This window comes from Eleginops maclovinus, chromosome 11, assembly GCF_036324505.1.
Source record: "Eleginops maclovinus isolate JMC-PN-2008 ecotype Puerto Natales chromosome 11, JC_Emac_rtc_rv5, whole genome shotgun sequence".
Taxonomy (NCBI): domain Eukaryota; kingdom Metazoa; phylum Chordata; class Actinopteri; order Perciformes; family Eleginopidae; genus Eleginops; species Eleginops maclovinus.
In genome coordinates, this window is record NC_086359.1 from 16,084,173 (window position 1) to 16,109,712 (window position 25,540).

Below are 25,540 nucleotides of genomic sequence, written 5' to 3' on the forward strand. Positions count from 1 at the left end.
GCTGAGAGGGTGGTACTACGCATAAGTGGTAATGTGATTTATATACAGACTGACGTGGTTACTGTATGTGTTCAGCTTGTGTTATTCAAACAGACCTGAATGGCTTGAATTTCAGATCATGTTCTATCAAATAAAAATCAGTAGTTATGAAAAACATTCATTTGCAATTGTGTTGCGTTTTTTTCACTTGTATCTTGATTATAATTGATTTTATTTTTCATTACATTTGATAGAATAAAAAAAGAATACCAGTAGCACTTTAATTCATTAATATGATCCAACGAAAGTAAAGGGCACATATTAACCATATATGCTTTTTATATTGCTTTTAATTGGGATGAAGTAAACATCTGTTGAGCATTTTAACATAAAATAGTTTGATTCTGTTTAATTAGAAACCCAAAAATGCAGCTGGTCCACCAGACCCACGAACACTGGATGAATAACAAAAATATGAACACCACACAAGGGTTAAACTCCGGGAGAATAGGCCCCTCTTTTTGAATATGTAATGATTTCACTTGCCCGCTAGACAGAGGTGTTTAGCTGAGTATAGTCTGGGCACCAAAAGTGTATAGTACTATGGAGAAAAGTATCTTCTATAATGGCAGAGGACCAGGATCATTTTACTAATAATTCAGACAGCCTACATCTCTAACCCTCTTTATTTACCATCACTCAAAGATTGTTTTACATTGTAATAAAATAAAGGGCAGTGTGTGGGGAGTACTGACATTGAGGGCCACACAATCCTAGGCAATAAAGATTTATATGAAGCACTTCCAACTAGCTGACAAACACACATCAATAATTATTATCCAGTAATCAAAAATATACAATACTGAAATGGGCCATTATGCAAAAGAAATACTTTTACTTTTGCTACCTCAATTATATTTTGATGCCAATAATTTCGTACTTCTACTTTAGTAATGAATGAATGCAGTACTTTTACTTGTGACAGAATATTAATAATTTAGTATCGCTACTTAAATCTGAGTACTTCTTCCATCACTGCTTTTACCCAATAGCTATGTAAGGTCCATAGGTAAAACTACAGAAGAAGTCCTGTGATTTGTGTAACCGTACTATAGCCTGTATGAAATGGTATTTGCTTTCACAAGTGGTTGAATATATTACCTTCTATTGTATTAGAGCTGTGAAATGGGTTTTTTACCATAAATGCTGTAAAACAAATGAGCCAGCACCCAAACATACACGGTTAACCTGTAATCATGTGTGCAATGATGACATTACAGCACTTGTACACCACAAACATATACTTATATTAACCTTTTCAACAGAAAGACAGACATATGCAGGTTCTCCACCAGAGGGCACCATGACAACACAAATAAATGGTAATATTATGAGAACCTTTGTTTTTGTCTCACCATTGAGCCACTTGGCATCAAATTTGACACACTGATCCTGGACAAAAAGTAGAAATACATAGCAAATGGGGTGATTTTTGAAATATGTATGGGTGAGTTTATATGAAAGAAAAGACAGTAATTTTACTTTTCCCTGAGACAAGCTGCACAAAACAAAACAAAAACACGATCCCAGTTAAGCGTCCCTCCAAATTCTGTCTGTCTGTCTGTCTGTCTGTCTGTCTGTCTGTCTGTCTGTCTGTCTGTCTGTCTGTCTGTCTGTCTGTCTGTCTGTCTGTCTGTCTGTCTGCCTGTCTGTCTGTTCTGTTAACAGGGAATTTAACAAAAACATTTTCTCCAGCTGTATGCTGAATAATGTACTGTAATCAGAAAAAAAGGACAATAATATCTAACTTTTATCCTCCCAATACATATAGATATCTAACTTTTGGCCACATACTTTAGGCTTTGTACACCATGGGAAAAAAAGACAACTTTGGTGAACATGCTGGTGGGGCGTTAAGTCTGGAGATGGTAGAGAATATCTCTTTAAGCAGTTGCTATACTGTTAGGATTATATGACCTTTTTCTTTGTGTCAGAGTCCTTAATTCATTGTCCTAGATGTATTTGTTCATCAGTCACTATATTTAAAACAAGAAGAAAGCACTAAACATTCCACTTATCACTAAGAGGACCTCTCTTACATACACTGAAAAACTGAAACGTTGCCGTTAATTAAGTATATTATGTCAAAAAAAAGAACATAAACATAACTGTGGGAAATTTGTTGACATAATACACTTAATTAAAGTCAACGTGTGGTGCAGAGATACCCATGTTGTGCCAGGAGGTTAGCAGTTACAATGAACATCAGGTGTTTTTTGTACTTTTATTGTAAATAAGGTATCAAAGTGCATAAAATAACGGTTGATAAAAACATAAAGATGCAAGGGGAAGAACACCGAAAGATCCCCGACAAACATCCAAATGTCTTCCTTTCATTTTGCAAGTGTCCCAAGCAAGTGAGTGTCCCTGCTGTAGTGTGTGGTCCATTGAATTGAAAGAAATTGAGAGGTGTTTTGATTGGTTTACCCACTAAACTGCTCCCTCCAAATATATAGCAGGAATGTAGAGTTGTGACATCCAAAACAACAAGAAACAAACAGTGCTGCTTCTCCTTATTGAGAGAAGGTGTAAAAGTGCACAGTGTGTCCTGGGGAGAGATTTTCCCTCCACAGCTGGAGCAATGTTCATCCATCAACACTGACAGCCATGCAGAAAGTGATAGCCAGACTATTACAGCCAATGCAAATAAATGGACTGATTACTCTCTTATGAAAGCTGCCTTCAGGAGCGAGAGGAACATTTTTCCTCCGCTCTATAGGCGTGATTAACGAAACTGTAAAGTGTAAGTTAAACGTAAAGACAGACAGTGACTGATTGCAGAATATAATTATTAAATAAACGTTTTCATCGTAATGGGCGACAACAAATATTTTATTCTTGATATACAGAATTGTGGGGCATTGAATAGTAAGTTCTGGGTTCTATAAAAACTATTGTTAAAATGTATAGATTAAATAGGATGTATAAAATACATTTTATGTGCTGTTTGAATGTATATAAGCACTGATATTTAGTTGAGAAATGTGTTATGTGAACACTGAACTTTATATGTAAGAAACATAAAAACCGTTCACATGGTGCACTGCAAATTTCAAAACATGATGTTTTTCAAGGAAATGTACATAGAGAAGCAGAAAAAAACATTACAAATTGAACTCAAAACCTGAATGGAGCAATCCATTGTGTTCTGACAGAGAATCATGTCCTCAGACTTAGCAAAGGCATAGAGCTGATACTGTACACCCAACTAGATTTGATATCAATAATTATTCAAGCATAAAAAATGTATTTACTCAGAGTGGTGCACTTTCTGAAAAAACACCCAAAATTCCAGCCAGTCCGAGATAAATGCTTTCCAAAATGTTAAAGTTAAAATCCTGAATTTGAAAAACAGGAAGTAAAAACATTTCAATCCTGTTAGGAGACCACAGAGAGCTGCACTACAGCAGAGTCTTTACATGCAATCTCTCACACAAACATGTGAACATAGCCTTTATCGCCACTCCTCAGAGCCAACCTCCTGGTTACAAGCACCCGACCTGGGACAGAGCCTTTTCCATCGCTGCCCCCTCCCTCCCCAACACATCTGTCACTGCACCTTCATTCAAATCATAATTCAAAACTCATCTTTTCAGAACTGCTTTTAATCTGTGATAATGTTGTGTTTTATATATTTTGAGTGTGTTGTTTATACCTTAAAAAGTGCTTTATATATAAAATGTATTATTATTATTTCTATTTGGATAATATCCATCAGATATTTTATTTCCTTGATTTTACTTTAGATAATAATGCTAAATGTTGAATGTGTACTGTACCACCTATTTCAATGTGCTTTGGTAATACAGTTTGTGTGTGTGTGTGTGTGTGTGTGTGTGTGTGTGTGTGTGTGTGTGTGTATGTGTGTGTGTGTGTGTACGTGTGCATGCGTGCGTGCGCGCGTGCGTGTGAGAGAGAGAGAAAGAGAGAGTGAGTGAGACACAGAGAGAGAGAGAGAGAGAGAGAGAGAGACAGAGAGAGGGAGAGAGAGAGAGAGAGGGAGAGCGAGAGAGAGAGAGAGAGTATCTGAGGGTGTTTCAGTATAACCCATCTAACATCTAGTGTCAGTGCATGAGTCTCTGCGCAATGTCCGGAGAGCAACGGATTCATCTGGTGGATGAATACATGATGGAGAAGTGACGGCACAGTGGACGTGGCGTTCAGCTTTCTGCACATTGGTGTGTTATGAACAGGTGAAGCTGGGAACCGATCTTTAAGAATGGTTCTAACCCATGCTCTTAATTCTCTGTCCAGAGTGCGCTGAGCGGCGACGCGCATATAGTCCGGTCTGCTCTCTGGATTCTGCTAAAATTTTGTATCTTGAGGAGCACTTTTCCATCCGTCAGTATGAACTGTGGCTTGTTTGTTACATGAGTCTTAACAGCTCCGTGGAGACTTACTTGTATGCAAGAATATTTTATCTGAAACTTCCGGAGATGAAGGAAAAGTGCAAGAACGCGGCGAAGACGCGCAGAGAGAAGGAGAACGGAGAGTTCTATGAGCTGGCAAAGCTGCTGCCTCTGCCCGCCGCCATCACCTCCCAGCTGGACAAGGCCTCCATCATCCGGCTGACCAGCAGCTACCTCAAGATGCGGGCCGTGTTCCCCGACGGTAGGAACAACCGGAGAGATAGGGTTATTATTATACTGATTATTATTATCACTGTATCAACAGGGGTCTTTGACATTTCAGATAACGGAAAGAATCACAAACAATACAGCAAATTAGATACAACATGTTTTCCCTATAATAAACACTCAATAGTCAACTGAAAGTATCAAAAAAAATTACCGACCTTCGCCATTTGTGAGGGTATTATGAAAAACAAACAGAATGATTATTTAATTATTTCCATTTTAATTGCGTACATTGTATACACAACTCTAAACTTCAAATACATAACTAAATGTATTTATTTTCATTAAAAATATAGCTGTTCGTTATGGTTTACATCTGGAATTCCGTGTGTCTTTTAACTTCTAATATCAAAGAGTTTTTACACTGTGTCTCTTAAGTGCTTAACATCAAAATGGGGATGAAAACATACTCCCTTGCTTTATCAATAAATAATTGACTAATGCGTTACATATAGCTTATTAACAAAATACCATGTTAAAGTTAACCAAATACCCGCAATAATAAGAAAGAAACATCAGGATATCCACGCTGTCCTTGTTAGTAGATTCCAAAGTAAGTAATTTATTAACAATTTATATTGTCGCCAATGATATCCAACAAGCGTTTTTGTGACAGGTGCCTATTGCCTACTTAATAAATAAAGTTAAATCAAGTTTTAAATACAAAGTTAGTAGGCTACGTAAAAAAATAAAAAAGCTGAAATCATTTGCTTATCGTTTTCACAAAGATAACTTGCTAAAAAAATTGGAAACCTTTTAACCACATCTTTCTGAGGGATATAATACTCAATTAAACGTTTTAGTTGCTGCCTTTTGCTTATTATGAGTGTACTCTACGCCGCAGAATCAGACTGAGTCCTCCTCGCAGGGAAAGTGAAAGTTTGCTCCTTCACTCAATCATAATCTCGGGCTGTTACACCAATTCTGTTAATGAAGGTGCCTTCGAAGTGTTGGTTTTATTTCCCCTCTGATTAAAAGCTGATGTCTACTTTAGCCGCCTCACTCATTCATCAAGGTGAATTATTTCATTAGGCCGCATAGAGCCGCAGTGGGGCAGGTTAGAGGGCAGGAAAACATAGTCCTTCCTCTCTGTCATCACTCATAAAGTCAGAGTGAACACACGGGCCCCTGTGGCCGGGCCACCTCAGAGAGGAGCCGTCAGCAGGACCTGCTCCCCGGGCCAGCTCGGAGACACCGGCCTGCACTCCTCCGTGAGCCGGGAAATATAACGATCATAGAGCCAGGGATCCCGGAAGGCATGGATCCATTTGTGGTGAATTATTTTGTAGCCGTATAATCCCCATAAAACCCCATAATGCAGAGCGGAGGGACACGGGATAGGCTGTAAAACAAACCAAGACGCACTTCATTTACTGCGTTATGACTTAACCATCTGCAGCAAATATGCAGCATAATATCCTACTGCTATTTGACAATGAAGTACTTAAACCAGGGGACAGCAGTATCCTACAGGCATAAAGCAGGTGATCATACGAAGTATCTTTCATTATTTGGTTTATTTTTGAATGCAGCAAGCGAAAATCGGATCCACCGGAGCACAGAAGGCTACTTGTTGAGCTTTAACTCCGCTGCAGAGACATTTCGTTGCTATTTGATAAACATGCTTCCACAAAGAAATACAACAATAAATCCCCCCACCCGCTTTAAACGACGCGCTTAATAAAAACATATTAAATAAGAAATATGGACTGAACGGCGACAAAGTAAAGGGCCTTCAGTTTCTCAGTCTTTGCATATTTAGTATATTATTTGATATTGTTCACTCTGACTTTATGAGTGATTTCATTCCTTTGGTATTAGTGTTGGTATTTTTTTATTTTATTTTTTATTTTATTAATTTTGTAAAGAGTTATTATGGGAAGAAGAACATCAGTCATAGCCTACAGCAAACGATGTGTGCCTACCAATTTGAAGTAGCTCAAGAAATATTATCAAGATACGATTATTTTAAAGACTAAAATATTAATTTGGGTTAACTAATTTAATTATTTTTCAAACTTACACAGCAATGAACATTTGTTAAGGACAGAATAGTGCAATTGTGGGTGATTCTTTTGGGGGCAAACGTATATTAACATAAATCAAAGTTTCAAACAAGAACATTTGATAATACTTTACTAATGATAATGTAATTCTCAGAGAGGAAAATATAAGTATTTACTTAAACACTTTGTTATATCAAAGTACAGTTGCTATGAATATTACTACCTCTCCATTTTTTACTTTTGCAGACAAAGATTTTACATAATAGAATATTTTTGGGGTTATATGGATTTATGTTAACTATTTATATTATGTTATATGTAATACATGCAAATTATATTTCATGCAGTATAAATTAAACATCCATTCAATGAATAAGTCAGACCTGAACCTGCCACAATTTAACAAAATGCACAGTAAAGAATGAGCAAGAAATAGCTGGGCCGTCATCTGTCTCAATACTGACGTTGGTAACTAAAGAGTTTGGATTAGCAGTGTCACTGACTGGAAAGAGGCAGAAAGGTTGGCTGGTTTGCATTTTAGACAGTTGTATCCATGGCCAACTAAGCCTGACAAGCAAGCTAACAAGCATACCTGACCAAGAAAATATTGGTGTGGTCAATAAGCAGGTCAAATCAACCAAATTATGAAAATACATGAATTACTTCTAGTGGTATCGCTGAATGCACATAGTTTTGTGCTCAGTCAAATACATTGGAGGTGAATGGGTCATTTGTGGAACTTTCATTTAAAAAGTCTCTGCAGAGGCCATCACAACAGAAACAGGCAAGATGCTTGTTGGCCTGAATCTCTACAATTGAGTTAGCATGATTCAAGTCACAATTGCAAAAATTTGTGGGAAATATAGCAGGTTAGAATATGCAAGAATGTTCCTGTTCCTGTTTCAGTATTTTCCTGAGTTAAATTTGACTTCTGAGAATAGCCTGCAGGCGGATTACTTTACTTTCTGGCTTATTGTTCTCATATCGTCCTTTTTTCATACAATCTTCTGACTTGGATTATACATCATGCATCAATGTGAAATGGCTGGGAACTGGGATTGATTGATTTTTATTCTGATAATATCTTACTATGCGACTGCGATCTCTACCAATCAGAGGGTCAGTGGTTTGATCAACATGTCCAAATATCCTTGGGCCAGATACTTAACCCCAAAATGCTCCTGTAGGCATGTCGACATTACTGAATGTCAGTCGCTTTGGATAAAAGCATCTGCAGATTAACGTGTAATTATATAAATGTAAAATCTTATAATTTAAAATGTGCAACCTGGTACCACACGCTCTTAAAGGATACGTGTCGTTTATACTTAAATATTTCAGTGGGACTGTGGAAATCTTATTGAGTTAGCACAGTGGAAGTTGGAATAATAAGGGTCAAAGTAAAAAAAAATATATATATATTTTAAACCTTGTGAAAATGATAGCAGTGCTCACAGGGCCGCCCTCTTTGCCCTAAATGTGCACAATGTCAAACTTGCATGTTCATTGTGAATCCAAGTGAGTGTGTCTTTATCTCCACACTCGTGCATGATACATGGAGTGTGAGTGTTTGTCTCCCTGACTGTCTCTCGTGTGTGTCTCTCTCCGTAGGTCTGGGCGATGGATGGGGTCAGACCTCAAGGTTCAGTCCTCTGGACAGCATGGCTAAAGAGCTGGGCTCTCACCTTTTACAAGTCAGTACAGGAAAAACCACACTGCACTGCTCTGACACACACCGCTATAGTTACTCTTCTGTGGGATGCTATGATGTGCTGCATGAAGCTGCCGCTAAATACTGAGAGATATTGCTGTATGCGTGTAAGCTGTGCTGTTTAAATGTTGCTTTGCTGCTCTATGTAATGCTACGTTAGAGTGGGGTTCAGCAAGCAGTGCTCAGAGTGCACTCTTTGTTCTGTGTTCTTTAAGATTTTGGTCACTTCAGTTACTAAAGATTCAAGTTCATTTAAAAATCACATTCACTTTCATTTTATTCATGGCCTTGAGGTGTTATTTAACTGCAGATAGTTATTCTGACCATAGATAGTTTCAGCATGTTCAGAAAGGCTTTAAAAGAGACATCACCTACATTTTTCAAGACACATGAGCTCTCTAATTTTGACCTATCAAGTGCAGGACAAAATTCTCCTCTATATTTTTGAAAAGGCTACAGACAGGCTTTACTTTTGCAAAGTTTCTGCTCATACTTGATTCTTATCCAACCATCTATTTGAACTGCATTATTTATGAATATATAATTACATGGATAATTACAGTTACTTATTGAAATACAAATATATATATATATATATATATATATACATACCTTATAACTTGTAGGTACTTTATGTGTAATTATAAGTGTCAAGCACAATGGGCCTGCTATAATATGTGCGGCTTTTGAGCTACAGTATGTGCGGTAGTGAAGGCGGAAAGTGCTCAAGAGTTCAATTTACACTCAAAAATCAGGGCAAGTATCGACCAAATTGTTGATCATTTGTGCACATTAAATAATATTACAGTGTTGTTTGTATGCTGGATGTACAAAGTTAAAGATTTGCAAAAAAAAGATTTGTCTTCAAATTTAGAAATGTTGTTCGGGTTTGAATACATTAGATTGGACACCATGAAAAACTGGTTCACAGGGACACTTCTTATCTGAAGGCAAGTGCTTTGATGGGAAGTCTCAAATAATACATTCTTGCACACATTTTGTGCCCTTAAATGCTGTATTTTTTACAATAATAATTGTTTAACACTTCATTTTTAAAGCGAATTTCCAACAAGTTGCTAGGTGTTTTCCTATAAACACAGATCATATTTAAAAACGGTTCAATTAAAATGTTAATTGCCTGTATTTCTGGTTTAAAATAGTTGAATTAATCTGACTCGTCATTTTTGTGTTTGTACCAATTTTCAATTTGTTATTGAGAAGATCTTTTAGCAAATTTAGACAGAATTTTTGTTGTTATGTCACTATGCATTACAAACAGAAAGCATGTTTCCTGCAGTTTGAGTTAACAGCGTGCAGGACAGATGGGAGGGAAGGCAAATGAGCAGCTATTCTAACGAGTAAAATTGCTACCGCAGAATGGCTACATGAGACCAAATATGTATAAGGCTTGGCTTACATCATACAGAATATTATTTTTTGGCACAGAAGTGTAACAATTAAAATTGTTACCATTACTCATTTGTGATTGACAGTAGTTACCTTGTTTCCGCTTCCTCAGACTCTGGATGGCTTTGTGTTTGTTGTTGCCTCTGACGGCAAAATCATGTACATCTCTGAAACAGCATCGGTCCACCTTGGCTTGTCCCAGGTAAGACCCTCTGACCTGAATTTCATAAGACAAAAAAGAATGTGAATGTAACATATAACAAGCAACGGTCAAACACATTTTTCATGAAGCAGAAATTGAATTTAATATTATTTGTTCATGGATTCAATACATTTCTATTTTATGTTTTGATTTTGGAAAGTTAGTTATATAGTTGCTCACTACACAACATTTCCGAACACCAGCTGGAAATATGTGTGTTGCAGGTGGAGCTAACAGGAAACAGTATATTTGAGTACATCCACCCATCAGACCATGATGAGATGACAGCAGTGCTGGGTCTCTGCCAGCCCCCCCATCATCACTTCTCTCCAGGTACTAAAACATCCTCATGCTCCAGGCTCTTGTGCACATGGTGTGGTATATCCTGTCCGTTTGTCTGAAACTCGGACAAGACTCGCTGACCTACCCTAACCCTAACCCTATCTCTGACTATTCAAAGTCAATGTCTTAATTCTGACCAATTTTTTGCAAATCCCGGGTTACCTTTGAGACGAAACCACATCAACAACAGATAAAGAGGGAAAGCCTGGAGATCTACAGGACGTATTTATTAGTAATTTTCTTAGCAACCATTCATGTGATCACACTTGGTGGTGATATTGCTCAGGACCCGAGGGATGCAGTGAAGGGTATTGGATAAGCGGTTCTTGGAATAGCAGAACCAGAGGCGGAGCAATCGGCCTGTTTAGAACAGGAACTGCACCTGCACTGTATATTTTCATATGTATCTCAACAGCACAGAGAACCATTATTTGAAACATGCATATATTAGAGACAGACCAACACTTTAAAGTACCTTGAAGTGATCCCTGTCAGGTTTTTTCCATGGTGCTGGAGAATTTTTGGAAATGATTATTTTGCTAAGGAGAGGCGATACAGACTTTATCCATGTGTCATTTAAGTGAAGTAGTTTTCAAAAGCATCACATTTGTGCTTATAGCTTCCATTGTACCTCAATCAACAGTTTTTTTAGACTAATGGGCCTGCAAAATAAATACTTTTCCATGTGTTAGCATCACAAATGTTTCAGAACGTGTCTCCCGGTATTACAGATGACATTCTGAGCTGGAGGTATTTATAGCTTTTCATTTGGGTTAGGCTTGGGTTTGCAACTTACTGCACTGGTAGAGCTTACTGCGGTTAGGGGCACACTTGATATACATCGGTAAAAACTTATAGGCAAAGATTTAGATGATTTTAGGAAAAAATAAATGTAACTGGTGAAGAAAATCCCTGGGATATTGTATTGTGAAAATACAATATACTTCAACATGTGAGTAATGCCTCTGTTTTGTGTGTTTGTGTGACAGAGTATGAACTAGAGCGCTCCTTCTTCTTGAGGATGAAGTGTGTTCTTGCTAAACGGAATGCAGGACTGACATGTGGAGGATATAAGGTAGGTGCAGCCCCTGCATTGTTGCAGTCACTTTTGGTTATTTGAGGGTCTGTAAGGGATTCCATTTAAAATGAGTGCATTAACAATTCATTGGTCAGAAGGTGGCTACGTTGAGGAATATTCATTAAATAAAACTAGAGCTGCGGTCGGATGTTTATCCAAGCACTGCAATAAATAGAGACCCTTGTAATCCTTAGAAACACATCTGTGTGATTTATCATGCAACAGGTGAAAGAGCAGGCAGAGGCTAAAAAGACAGATACAGCATTGAAGGGAAATAGAGAAATGTTGGCTTGTTTAAATTACATATTCATGTCAAACTGGTAGAAAAGTGGATGCATGGTTGTGTGTGCTCATTATTTGTTATATGCTGGTGTTTTGTAAAGCTGTTAAACTAATGTTATCTTTCAATATGGGTTACGTTAACACTATATTATAAAATGTGGCTGTAGCGGAGCTGCCCTGGCTGGTATCAGAAACTAAATAAAACTAAATAAATGTACAAATCTGTGGCTGTATTTAAATGTGTATTCGATATATTAGAAGTTCTCCTCTAACATGACCACTGTTTCTTCATGAAGAACATGTCTATCATGTTCTATCATAAAACTAAGTATTCTTTGCTGACAAAATGCTACTATCGTCTCAAGCATCAGAACAGTCCTGTTTTTACTGCAATATTTAGAAAATAGAGACAGATCAATGCATTCACTACCAATTGGGTGTTAGCACATCCTCTAAAGGAGTGCCGTTACAGAAAGAAAACAATGGAACAAAAAGAGCCAGCTGGGTTAGCAGTTAGTGGCTGCAAAAATGGCCTGATATGTGACTTTTTGAGTTGGAAAGTCCGGTTAAGAGGGCTGTGCTGCTGCCAGCAATAAGTTGTATTTTGGCATCTGAGTAACACATGTTTAAATAAACAAAGAATATTTTCCATTTGTTCACTTAAATTGTGAACATTGTTAGATTACATGGCAGTAGCTGCAATCGAGTTCAGGGTCAACTGGCAGCTGAAGTTGCATAAGTAATATGGCCACAAACAAAAAACGGTTTGCTCTTGAACATTGGTTTAGAAAGTAAAAGGATACACTCTTTCTGACCCTCTGAATTCCTTTAATGACACTGATGTCATGTTGTGGTTTCCCAGGTCATCCACTGCAGCGGCTACCTGAAAGTGCGTCAGTACATGATGGACATGGCGCTGTATGAATCCAGTTATCAGACTGTGGGTCTGGTGGCAGTCGGTCACTCCCTGCCCCCCAGTGGTATCACAGAGATCAAACTGCACAGCAACATGTTCATGTTCCGGGCCAGCCTAGACCTTAAACTCATTTTCTTGGACACAAGGTAGGAGAGACGCTTTACTGAGCAGTTGTAAAGAAAGATGAAAGCCATGATATTGTGATTTCCTGCTGGTCCCTGTATCGATCATAAGAACCGTCACATATAATCAGTATCAAAAACAAACAACAACCTTTACCCTAACCCTAACCCCCTACATCACATGCATAATATAACATGTTCTAAAAATATAAAATATCTACACAATATGAAATAGTTATCTGTTTTAAACAATTTGGACTGCTAGATTGTTTAATTGAACTCATTGTGATTATGTCCTCTCCCCTATGTGCTGGAGCCAGGGTGGCAGAGCTGACAGGATATGAGCCCCAGGACCTGATAGAGAAGACGCTCTACCACCACATCCATGCCTGTGACGTTTTCCATCTGCGCTATGCTCACCATATATGTGAGTCATCCAAAATGCTTAGTCCGACTTGGGAGGGAGGGTAAGGCTTAGTTTAGTTACAAATCAACAATGAATGAATACATAGTGTAATGTATCAGAAAAACAGCCAGCAAACCCATATGACTCCTAGGCAAAAGATACAATTCCACATGGGGATGTGGCTCAGGAGATAGAGCAAGTCATCCATTAAAAGGGCATAAAGGATAGTGTGGGAGATTTAGGGCTTGCAGACAGGGCTTTTTAAGATGGCTGAAGGTAAATTAATCACATTTACCTTCAGCCCCTACAATTTGGGACCCAATGGAATGGTGACTGACCCTTCTCCGTCTTTGAACCAGGTTAAACAGGCCTTGAGCTGCCTCTCTTCCTGGATTAGAATGATTAAATCTCTCTTGAGTTTGGTGGTTAACAGCTTCTCCGAGGCCCAGACCGGAGATTCTCTCTCTCATCCACCAGTGGCCTAGTCCCTGCCTCTACCAGTAAGCTGGGAGATGATGTAGGCAACCTTGGATCACTTAGATTGGCAGACGAGTTCCTATAGCTACAGGACTGCTTTGATCAAAACAGAGAGATGTGGTTAGGCTGCAGTGTGTAAAAAGCTGTAATTTTTTGTTCTGTAACAGTTGGCCTGCATAATCTTTTAGGTCTTCCAGGTCTTTAGTGACCAGTTTGAATGAGGGCTTTTGCTCTACTCAGATAGCCATAACATAAAATTCAGTTCTCTGATGTCTCGCATATATTGTAGAAAAAACAGGAAGGTTTTTGCAATGATGAAACATGCCTGGAATAAAAAATAGAGCTTCAGGGGTTTGTAGACATTTCTGTTGCACAATTGGTATACATAAACAGACCAGTCTATAGTATAGTATATTCGCTGATCTGTTTTTGTGATGTGTGCACCTACAGTTAATTTACAAAAACAAATAATCAGATTTTGCAGGTCAGACTTTAGTTTTAAATTGAAATGGTTGCATCTCTAAAGTTCCCCATGTAAACTGATGTCAAAGTTATCTCACAGCTTGTTTCTGCTGCCCACAGGTGTCTAAAGTTACTCAATGACTGTTGCACAATGCTAGTTTATAAAAAGAGGCCCTTCCTGTGTGATTCTAAGGCACCGATGTCAGATTTGACAATGTTTCTATTTAATTCTGATCTCTGTGTTTCCTGTAGTGCTGGTTAAGGGTCAGGTCACCACCAAGTACTACCGCATGTTATCAAAGCATGGAGGCTGGGTGTGGGTGCAGAGCTACGCCACCATCGTCCACAACAGCCGCTCCTCCAGACCTCACTGTATAGTCAGTGTCAACTACGTCCTCACGTGAGTAGATGCCTTCCACCTCTTATTTTCTTATATAAAGTACAAAAGTATAGGCATCAAAAAATACTTCAAGTACAAATAGTAGAAGTACTAATTTCCTGGTATGGCCAATATCAGATTTAAAGCATTTTTTGTGTACATTTTTTTACTAGTATTAATATCAATGTTGCATTTGGTGAAAGTTGGGATTATTCAAAGGACTTGATATACTGCTGGGTAGCTGAACCTATAATAATATAATAATAATGATTTTTTCAGTTAATTAAATGTCTGGATTTTAACTGCAAAGCAGCTGGTAACAAAATATCTTTTTTTAATTTAGTGGTAAAAAGTAAAAACTTGCCTCAAAATTCTACTTATACAGTACTTGAGTAAACATACATAGTTACATTCCACCACTGAAAGACTATCTGTTTCCACACAGTGAAATTGAAGGCAAGGAGCTGCAGTTATCTGAAGACCAGAGCCGAGCCACTAAGCCTTGTGTCAGCCTATCCTCCCCTCAGGACCCCCGCAAACACCTCCGAACCAAAGCAGTCAAGATGAAGCCCAAAGTAAGAGCAGCTCCCTATCCTGAGGCGGGACTTCCTGTCGGCCTACTGAGTAAACAAAAGGTGAAGGAAAATGATTTGAGCCTCCTCTTAAAGAAAAATCATCCGTGCATGTAATTCAGATGTTGAGTGTGTAACCATGTTTATGGGTAGCAGGAGGCTGCTAGCCTCTTCCAGCCAGAGCGCTCCAACTGCTCCTTACAGAGGGGGGTGTGGAAGGAGAGATCCCAGTACCCACTGAACCCCTGCAGGGAGAAGAGCTCCAGCTTGAGCCCTGAAGCCGGCCAGGTGCCCTGCGGTCCCCCTTACAACCTGTCCCTGCACTACCCCTACAGTCCCCAGAGCCCGCTGCCTCGCTCCGGCCACCCCTCTCAGCACATCATCGGCTCGCTGCACAGCAGAGGCTCTGTGGGGTGGAACATCAGCAGCCCCCCCGCACCCAATAGATACACAGGTACATGTTTCATCCAACTAAGTTTAAGTTATAACAATGAACTTTTGATGGATTTTGACTATTCTGCCTACATCTGGAGCAGATGATCAATATTACTTGAGTTGAGATTCTTTTGGAGATGCATTCAGACCTAGACATCCCTTCTATTTTATTATTGTTTAACATGTGTGTTATGCACATAGAAGATCCAAGTATTGCGAGGCAGTGCTTGATTTTCTAACTGAATGCTGGCTCTGTATCGATGTAAGGCCCCAACAAAGAGAATAATACTGTATGTATTGCCAGTTTGAACATATTTTGGACATTTATACGAGTATCGGTTCCAGTGGTATGAAGTGACTAAGTACATTTACTCAACTACTGTACTTTTGAGCTATTTGCACTTTATTTTATGTTACTTTTCACTTCTACTCCACTACAATTTATAGATAAATAATGTACTTTTACTCAACAACATATGTGAAGTTCCTTGAGATACTTTTCAGATATAAGATATAGATCAGATAAACACTTTAGTTACACCTGGATTAAACTCACATGCTAGCCAGCAGTAAAAAAAAAAGTAAAGTTCAACCTTTACAACCTTGATAAACACATTAATGCATCAATAATTATAATCAAAACATATTACATATATTATTCTGAAATGTGCCAATCTGCATAATGATCACTTTTACTTTTGGTACTTAAATTATATTTTGATGCTAATACTTTTGTACTTTTACTTGAGTAACATTCTGAATGCAGGACTTTTACTTGTAACTGAGTATTCCTACACTCTGGTCCTTCTACTTTTACTTAGGTACAAGATCTAAGTACTTCTCCCACCTTTGATTGTTTCCTTCCCTAGGCCCCGGGATGGCAGCTGACCGCAGGTTCCCTGATGACATCTATCCGGATTGTTCCACAAACTCACATTCTACCAGCAGGTTGAAGGAAGAGCCCTACGAACATTACACACTCATCCACAGCGAGGTGTCTGACGTTTGTTCCCACCCCCGTCATCATGGCACCAAAGACAGTAAAGCTTCAAACCAGGCGCTCCAACATGAGGGAGCTTCAGGTGACCGGGGCCACGCCTGTCCCCTGCTCAGTGGCGTGGTGCTGGGTAAAGGTGAGCAGGGTTTGCAGATGGTGCTGGAGCAGAGGAGGAGGCTGTGTATGATGGAAGCTCCCTACGGCCCCCCAGCTGCAGGATACCCATACCCTTCTGACGGAGCTGCTCCTCTGCAGCACAGGTCTGCAGAAGAGGACAGGAGGACATTGGTGGGAGGGGCCCAGGCTCCATACATGTCTCTGAACTTCCATAAAGTGTTGGGTAAACACGGCTCTCTTACAACACTGAGTCATCTAGCAGACGCTCACAGCTCCGGCTCATCCCCGGAGAGCCACAGAGAGATCCCACATTACATCGGCACATCCGTGATCATCACCAACGAGAGGTGACCCAGGACAGATATCAGGACTGTAAAGCTGTAGCTCTGACTCAAATACCCAGGGTCCATTACCTTTCACACACTGGAAAAACTGAAACGTTGACTTTAATTAAATGTATTATGTCAAAAGATTTCACATGACTCTATGAGGTTAGTTAAAAGCAATCATATTAAGTTTGAATAAAAAAAATAATTGGGTTCAATTTAACATTTTTGCTTTCAAATGACCTAATAGTTATGTGAAATTATTGACATAAATTATTAAAGTAGTTTTTCAGTGTAAGCATGTTGCACATCTGCAGGATAGTTCTACACACCTAAGGACATTGCAGCTTTTTTTCCTTCATTTGTGTCTGTCATATATGAGATGAACTTGAACATTTTCTATACACTGAGAAACTGTAACGTCGACTTTAATTAAATGTATTATTTCAACAGATATCACATAACTGTATTAGTATAGGTTAGTTTAAAGCAAACATATTAAGTTGAACCAAATCATTTGTGTTTAAACTTAATATTATTGCTTTCAACCAACCTAAAACACTTATGTGTAATCTGTTGACACAATACACTTAATTAAAGTCAGCGTTTCAGTTTTTTCAGTGCAGAATATACAGTATATGCAATACAGTGTTTTCAGGACTTTTTAAATTTTATTATTAGTCAACTCAACCCAAACCTAGGATCCAAACATTGTAAACGCTTGAACCTAATTTTTTTCTCAAAGAAATGTTTGGTTTAAATATTCATAAATGGAAATGGCTCTTCTCACTTGGTAGTGAACATCTAGAAAGTGTTAGTGATGAGTCAGCGTGAATAAGAAGACCTTTCACAGAATGTGACTATCAGCAATGTTGTAAGTAAAAAAATATGTTTTAATAAAAAATGTTTCAAAGTGATGCTAAGCATACATCAATGAACTAAAACGCTAATAAAAATTAAATTAATCTTTTTTGGCAAACAGAAACAGATTAGCATATTTGATGCCGCCACAGCAGAGCAGCAACAAGCCTTCTACAGCTTTTATTTAAGAGTGAAATAATTAAGGCTCTATTTATTCAACATTATATATTTATTGCATAACTTAAATTACCTATCAAGCATAAACACACTCTTAATACAGTGCAATATATGGGCAGCCTAGTCTGTTTAGTATAATGTGAGCCTGAAGGCATTACACATTGATGTCTGTCATCAATAAAACATGTTTATTTTAAGCAAAAACTATGGTTTACTATAACTCTGTTTGGTAGGTTATGATCACACGCATTAAGCATTGGAAATTCTTTAGCTGACTCAAGGAGTTCATGCTTATTAATAATAAAGTGCCAATACAGATACATTTTTTTATCTTTTCAGAAAGGAAGGACCAATACGTACTAAATATTGGTATTATTGTATTGTGTGATAAAAAAAAGACCAACTTGACATTTCTTTTGAAAGTGATGTGGTAAAGAATAATGTTCCAAGAGATTGGTCCACAGGCTGTGTCCTCTGCCTAATGTGCTTCTATCAAATAGTGACCTAAACACATAATTATACATTAGATATATTGTTTTTGTCATAATTGTCAATTAATTTGTATTTTTGTTATGACTGGGGTCAAGTTGCTCAGATTTTAATAAAACCTTTTTCATTAACCAACAGACTTTCCGGTTGTTCCCAATCAACAGACTGGGTCTTAATTAGACGATTGATTGAAAAATGACGATGTCAATCTGTGTCCTAATGAAAGAATGAATCATCTAAAATCCTCACTAATTACAGCTTTGTGTTTTATCGCTAAATCTGGAATCACATGAACTGACATGCTTACTGTACATTATGCTGACTCAGTCACTTTGAGGTCAATTTAATAAAGTGAATAATCCAGAGTAAATGGACTTTCTTTTGGTATTTCATTCATGGCATGAAAACACTTACTGCAGAACATCCTATGACCGTGATGACTTCCACATCGGAGTGCCGTTTCTGAGATACAGGGGGAGGAAGAGCAGGAAGACGAGGAGAAGGACGGATGTTTCCATGAAGCACGGCTACATCCAGCTCCAGCAACTTGCATGCTTCCTTTGACGTTTTCACTTCATCTGGGGAGGATGGTGCTGAGGACAAATGATGTGTCCTTAAGTGGCTGTGAGACACACGCAAGCACGCACACACATTTCCTCCTCTGCAGTTGTTTTGCCTGTAACAGAGGCCTCTACAGTCTAGTGGTGAAGTTGCCTACTTGGTGACTCAACCCCACACAACATTTTACCGTTGAGATGATAAATGGGATGTGCTTTTCCAGTCTTTACAGACACTAAAAGCTGTTTTACATATACAGGTAATTCACACACTCATGCAGAAGCTGCCACATGGTGCCATCAGCTTAGCCTAACAGTCACACACACCACACAACATGCCTATCTGGAGCATTTTGGGGTCAGGTATCTTCCCCAAGGATTCATTGTCATGTTTTCTGCAGGAGTCAGGGATCCAACAATAGGTGGACAACCGCTCAACCTCCTTAGCCTCTCCCAGTACACGCCAACACTTTTGTCAACACAAAATAAACAAATTGCAATGAATTTTTTATTGAAAGCCATCAACGGACTTTTATTTTGCAGGTACACCTGTAAAATCTATTGTAATCCAATTGAATAACTCGGCCACAAAGGGTACCTTTACAAGGATGATACCGTTTATTCATTTTTCAAATCAGTGAAACTTATCGGAATGTTACATCTTTGCTAACATCTTATATCAGCTGTTTGTATTTTCATGGAAGATTTAGCCAGAATTTTGATTTAACTTTGTATTACAGGTCAAAGTAGCTCTTTCTCTACAGAACCATGAGGATATAGACAGGAATTGCTTTTTTATGCCTTTTAATCTGGATTTTGCAGAGCGCTTTGACCAGGTAAGTGAAGTGAAGCTGCTTAGTATAAAAACAAGAACAACATATTTCTGTGGAAATATTTATTTTTCTGCAGCAAAAGCTGAAACGATCACTGTTCTTTTGCAAGTGTGAAACCAGGTTAGTTTTTCAGACGAGGGGTGCAAGTTGTAAAACAATGGTTTGAACTGGTGGTCCCAAAACAGAATAAAATCTTAACGAAACTGATGTTTGTGCTAGTGAACAATCACTGATGCAGATATTACTTGTGTCATTCATGTAGCTGCCATTAACCCTCTCACATCACCGTGTGTCTTCCAACAACTTAACCATCGGCTAACCGATAGCCGCACTGTAAACCAGGAACATATTAAGTGATTAACCAATTAGAAAACATGGATACATTAATATAGTTACATGAGCTTTTCTGTCAGATCGGTTCAGCATGTTGACAGAAACCATGGTTCTGTACTCTGTTGAATTTGGTCCTAATGCTGCTTGATGACCACCAGGTTCTTCAGCATGTCGAAAGAGTTCCCATCAGGCTCTACTGACACCACACCCTGCTCCTTGTTGTGCACCTGGAGGAAGCCGTTGTGGTCGAGACCCACCACCTCCGCCTCCACCCCGTCCTCGTTCCACAGGCGCACCCGAGTCCCGCTGAGGGCGGAGCACAGAGACATTCAGTGTTCTGCTTCAGGGTGTTTTCACAAGGGAAACAAAGATCTCACAACTCTAGAGCTGTTTTGTTCTCTTCATAGGCCAAGAGTGAGATAAGGCTGGGACTCTCCCCATAGACTCATAACTTTCTACACACTGATTCTGATTTCTTTGCATTTAAAGTGAAATACAATACAAAATGTATGTGGTCCTTTTTGATTCATGCTTTAACTGTCATAATAACATTAAAATGTTACAAGAGAAATAATTACACTTTTTGTTTCAAGTTAAATGGAAGAATCAATGAAGATGAATGAATTTTCCATGCCAGATTAAATGACAACATCAAAATCTAAGTGAGAAAGTGTCATGCATGTCATTTCATTTCTAAAGGCAAAGCATTGTCATTAGTTTCCATAAGGAGTTGAGGGGCTTTTTATTTTTTGCCTCGATGGAGTCATACTGTCCATACAACAATGAAACACCATCCACTGTCCAGTTAATGTAATTGAGGTAGCTATAGCAGCTGCAGAGGGCAATATATACAGTGAGAGGGTGAGAAATTGAAAACACTTCAAGGAGCGACAGACACATTTTTTTAGCTTTTTAATTAACATTGAAGAAAATCATAACTGCACAATGTAATGTGTAAAGAACAATGATAGTCAGTTTAGGAGAGCTGATCAGCCTTGGACTGCACCTGCTAAACACTTTTTGTATCTTGGTTACGTTAAAAATGCTAAATGAACCAGTCATGATTCTTCCTTAACGACTTGTGGTATACAGTGCTTTAACATAATCTTTTATCGGCTCGGCTTTCTAAGAACCTTGACTGAGGTCGAACCAAAAAATGACATGGGGCTATTCCACAACTTTTCCTAAACAAGGCAGAAATTAAATGTAAAAACACAGTGGGGGTGTGTGCAGTACTCACCTATGCAGCCATCTCTTGTAGTAGGTGGGCAGGACGGCGTCGGGGCCACCCTGTTGAAAGCTGCAGATGAGGGCCTCTAGGAAGCTGACGCTGCGAGCGATGAGCTGAGCGCAGCAGAGGGTAGGCAGGCTGCAGCCGTGCTGAGTGTTGTACTGCTGGATCAGGTCGTTGATGCACACTGTGGGGTTACTATTGGTCACGTTGAACCCACAACCTGTAGGGCACATCAGGTTCAAAAATACATTACTATGAAATTCGGTACTAATAAGACACTGTTACAAAATACAATATTTTTACTTTTGGTGACTTTTTGTCCCGGCCCTTGGTTTCATAGAAAAAGTAGGTTTTAGGTGACGGAACACTGAATGTGAAAAAGAGCTGCTGAGTTAGTTGAATCTTTAAAAGGAAGGGTTGATGTAGATAAGAGTGAAAAAGTAAAATGTCAGTTAAAGCCTGCACACTCATTAGCTTTGATTAAGTGTTATTACCTATGAGCAGATGAAACGTTGATCCTATTACTGTGGAGGTCACCAGAACCCCCCCAAGCTTCATGAGGTTACCGTAGTAGATGTCATTTGGCCACTTCACCCTCAGGTCTATGTCCTGATGAAGATTAAAACATGTTCAACATCATCAATTATCAACAGAACACATTTTCCTGTAACACTCAATGCACTACTACTTACTTTTACTGCTCTTCCAATACAATTGTATACCTTTCAACAACATACTTTTTTAATGTCTGGGATGTATTTAGATTCAAATGACAGATGTGCTGTCAGATAATATGTTACTGTTGATGAAGCGGTGTTAGTGAAAGGCAAATGTTGATACCTGGTATCCAGGAAGTGTGCGAACAGCTTCTACCACCGCCAGAGCGACCAGATGCTGCAGGAAGGGAATCCTCTGCCCGAGCCTCGAGCTCATCTCCACCTGCATAGACAGGGTGAACATGGCGCACCCTGGAGGGCTGAGCCAGGCGTTCCTGCCCCGACCTGCAGCAGCAAACACAGGACAGAGGACACTAAGGTACCAAACACCAAAACACAATTCTGACAAACAACATTAAATTTAAGTAAAAGTTGTGTGAGGATGTCTGCAGCACTGACCTCTGCCCTGGCTCTGTCGACCAGCTACCGCTATCAAACCCACATCCTTTGGTATGTGCAGAGTCAAACTGAAGGAAGACAAGAATGAACAACACAGAAATGTTAACATTTCCTTTAAAGTGACTGAAATGGACTCCTACTTTAGCCTTGTTTGTTACTGTAGATCTATTGAAAACATTCAAATATTGACAGTTACTGACCTTCACCAAATAGGTTTTTCTCCATTTCTTGGAGAAGTGTGTGAAACATTTTAGAACATTTACAAAGCAGGTCTCGCCATCGAATTGACAAGTACTGTATACACTTGTCACAGCTAAAACTCAAACCATGATTATGTCATTAGGAGCAGTGTCAACCCCAGGTTCAGATAGGACCAGCATCGAATGTTCCAGCCAGGCAAAGGAGGAAGCCAAGGAAGACATACACCAAGTACTAAACACTAATCCTGTGTGACACTGTGCTCAATATCAGCTAAGCCTCAAACCATTGGCCCGGTGAAGGGTACCTGAAACTGCCATCTGACAAACACATGGGAATAGAAAATCAAAAAACCTAAATTCAATTCAGGTTGAAAAATCAGTTGTCTCAAATTGTCATTAAACATGTACTGGAATGGTTATTCTATTACTCCATTAGTTGATGGATAGAGCTTTTTTTCCCCAGCTTTTCTGATATTGGAAAGATGTTAGTTGTACAAAAAAAAATCGTTTGAGGATATTTCCATTGTGCTTAGTAGCATTTTAAAGACCAGTCGAAGCATAAAGAAATCTGCAGATCAATCGATAATAAAATAGGAATAAGTTGCAGCCATAAAAGGTTTAACACTCTTTTCAAACCACAAAAAGAAACATTTAATCCCATTATTTTTCAAACATCAACATTTGGAAACCACTCTAAACTTCTCATGTTTCTTAATAACTATCATGCGAGTTACAGTTTTAAGTTCAGTTGTATTGCCATGACCACCTTGCAATGTTATCAATCAGCATTTCATTAACGCTCATTGGAGACTTGGAGACCAGAAACTGAAGAAAACATGTTTGCACATTCTCTCATCTCCAAATGCAATTAAAGCTGATCCAGTGACCCCATGCAACTGCCCTCTATTGGCCAGTGAACAAAGACTGTGGAGCTGCTAAAGCAAGCGAGCAGGGCCTTTCTGCTATTGTCATGCAAAGTTGGTCAGTGGTAAATCAGCTTAAGCACACACAGAGACCCAACTCTGGCCAGATAGAGCTTTGTAACGGACTTCTCTAAGAACTGTTTATCAAAGGGATGGATGGATAGCTCAATCTAGACTCTGAGCTCAGGGAATTCTGGTGAGACAGGCTTGTTACTACGGACTAAATTAGCCACGAGCCCTCGTAAGCCTCTGTACAGATGATAAGTATTGCTGGTTATGAAAAGCATGACAGGACAGGTCTTCTATACATACTTTGATGCCTTTCCTTGTTGAAGATATAACATTGAACGAGATAGGAGTCAAAAATCCAGCTCTGAAGCTCGTAGGCTTCGGCCATCTGAGTAACACAAAGTTAATATCTTCCAAAGTTGCAGCCTTTTTATTACAAAGATTTACTGTCCTTTTTGCAGCTCAACAGGGAAATATTCCAAGTAAGGCATGACGGAATTTTATACAAAAGATATTTAGCTCAAAGTAACCAATAGCCCTACTATGCAAGCAGGGTTATTAATGGATCCAAGAGTCTCCAAAAGTCCAACAGGAGCCAGAGCCTTCAGCTACCAAGCTCCACTTCTTCCAACTTGTAGTTTGTGTTCAGGAGGCAGACATCCTCTCATCATTTAAGAGCAGGCTTAACTCTTCTTTTTTTAATAAAGCATATAGTTAGGGCTGGCTCAGGCTTCCTTGGACCATCCAGAGGCAATTCTAGACTGTCTCATAGAATAGACCTTGAACTCTCTTCCCCTACCATTTTCTGTGTGTACTCCTTTCCCATAAATGCATGTTACTAACTCAGCATCTAGGACATCATCCCAGGGGTTTTTATGTCTCTCACTCAGAACAGTATTAAAAGTTACCTCTAGGTCATGTCATGGCTCTGCCTGTTGCCGTGGTGCCGCCTGACTGATGTTATCATTCTTTTGGAGTCACCTGGAAGATTGTCAACAACCTCCTGGATCCTTCTTTTTATATACTTTCTCATTATAGTTTGTAATTTGGATTATGTATGTTTTTCATTTATTATGTATTTGTTTTGTAACATGACAGCTATTGTAACACTGTACGATCTCTCCTTTGTTACTCTCCCCGAGGTTTCTAACATCATTTCCATGTAAATTGAGTAATTTCTTTCGGAGTTTTTCCTTGTGTGATGGGTTTCCACAGACAAACGTGTAATTTCCCCAAAATTGGGCTCTATAAATAAAATTTGATTGAATGTTTTTAAAGTAAGCCTCTTTGTTGTATTAACTCAGATTGCTTTAAAGAAAGGGATCTTTTAATAGCCAATGGGAACAGAAGGGATGACTCTAAGCACAATTTGTTCGTATGTTCATGTGCACCTGACTATGTTTTCAATCAGCCTTGATAAATGTGAACCTATCCTTTAAGTTCACCTGTGGAGTGTTATTTTGTAACAACTCTATTTGCAAATCCTTTAATCTATGCAAATATGTCAGCCAGACGTGTATGGCTGCTAGCAAAGGAAAACATGTGGGGGGGAAGTAAAAGAAAAAAGCCCATAGCTTGAGGAATTTGTTAGCTTTACTGAAGCTGATTACAGTGGACGTTTTGTATAGCGCTTCTGCAGCCAAGTAACTGCCAACATGTGCTCACTAATGAAAGAAAAAAAGATTTTAAAAACAAAACCCCGGGTCTCTGCTGTCAAAAACACATCTTTAGTCTCAGATGGAGGAAGTCGTTGTGAAAAAAAGTCTATTACATATGCAAGACAAGAAAAAAGGGGGAAATGTATTTGAATGAATTATGTTGAAGTAGAAATCTTTTTATCATAATATCAAATATTTCAATATGATTTAATAAACACACACTATAGGCGAACTAGGC

General features: G+C 38.8%; 2 protein-coding genes across 3 annotated transcripts in view; one reads left to right on the forward strand and one right to left on the reverse strand.

The window, feature by feature from the left end:
* The first annotated feature begins 4,460 nt into the window (after positions 1-4,460).
* sim2 (SIM bHLH transcription factor 2) lies at positions 4,461-16,938 on the forward strand. Its single transcript, XM_063895994.1, has 11 exons — positions 4,461-4,650; positions 8,294-8,376; positions 9,913-10,002; positions 10,227-10,335; positions 11,334-11,419; positions 12,567-12,766; positions 13,063-13,169; positions 14,340-14,487; positions 14,912-15,065; positions 15,192-15,492; positions 16,343-16,938. Exons 1-11 carry the CDS (start codon positions 4,476-4,478, stop codon positions 16,936-16,938), a joined length of 2,049 nt encoding a protein of 682 aa, XP_063752064.1. The 5' UTR covers positions 4,461-4,475.
* Positions 16,939-19,875: 2,937 nt separating this feature from the next.
* The window catches only part of hlcs (holocarboxylase synthetase (biotin-(proprionyl-CoA-carboxylase (ATP-hydrolysing)) ligase)), a 29,236-nt gene continuing 23,571 nt past the window's right edge, over positions 19,876-25,540 (reverse strand). For both annotated transcript variants that reach the window (XM_063896148.1, XM_063896147.1), the window contains 5 exons: positions 22,513-22,580; positions 22,238-22,398; positions 21,892-22,006; positions 21,404-21,617; positions 19,876-20,469 (listed from right to left, as the gene is read on the reverse strand). In XM_063896148.1, coding sequence (XP_063752218.1) covers positions 20,298-20,469; positions 21,404-21,617; positions 21,892-22,006; positions 22,238-22,398; positions 22,513-22,580 — 730 coding nt within the window. In that variant the 3' untranslated portion in view covers positions 19,876-20,297. The remainder of the gene's footprint in view (positions 20,470-21,403; positions 21,618-21,891; positions 22,007-22,237; positions 22,399-22,512; positions 22,581-25,540) is intronic.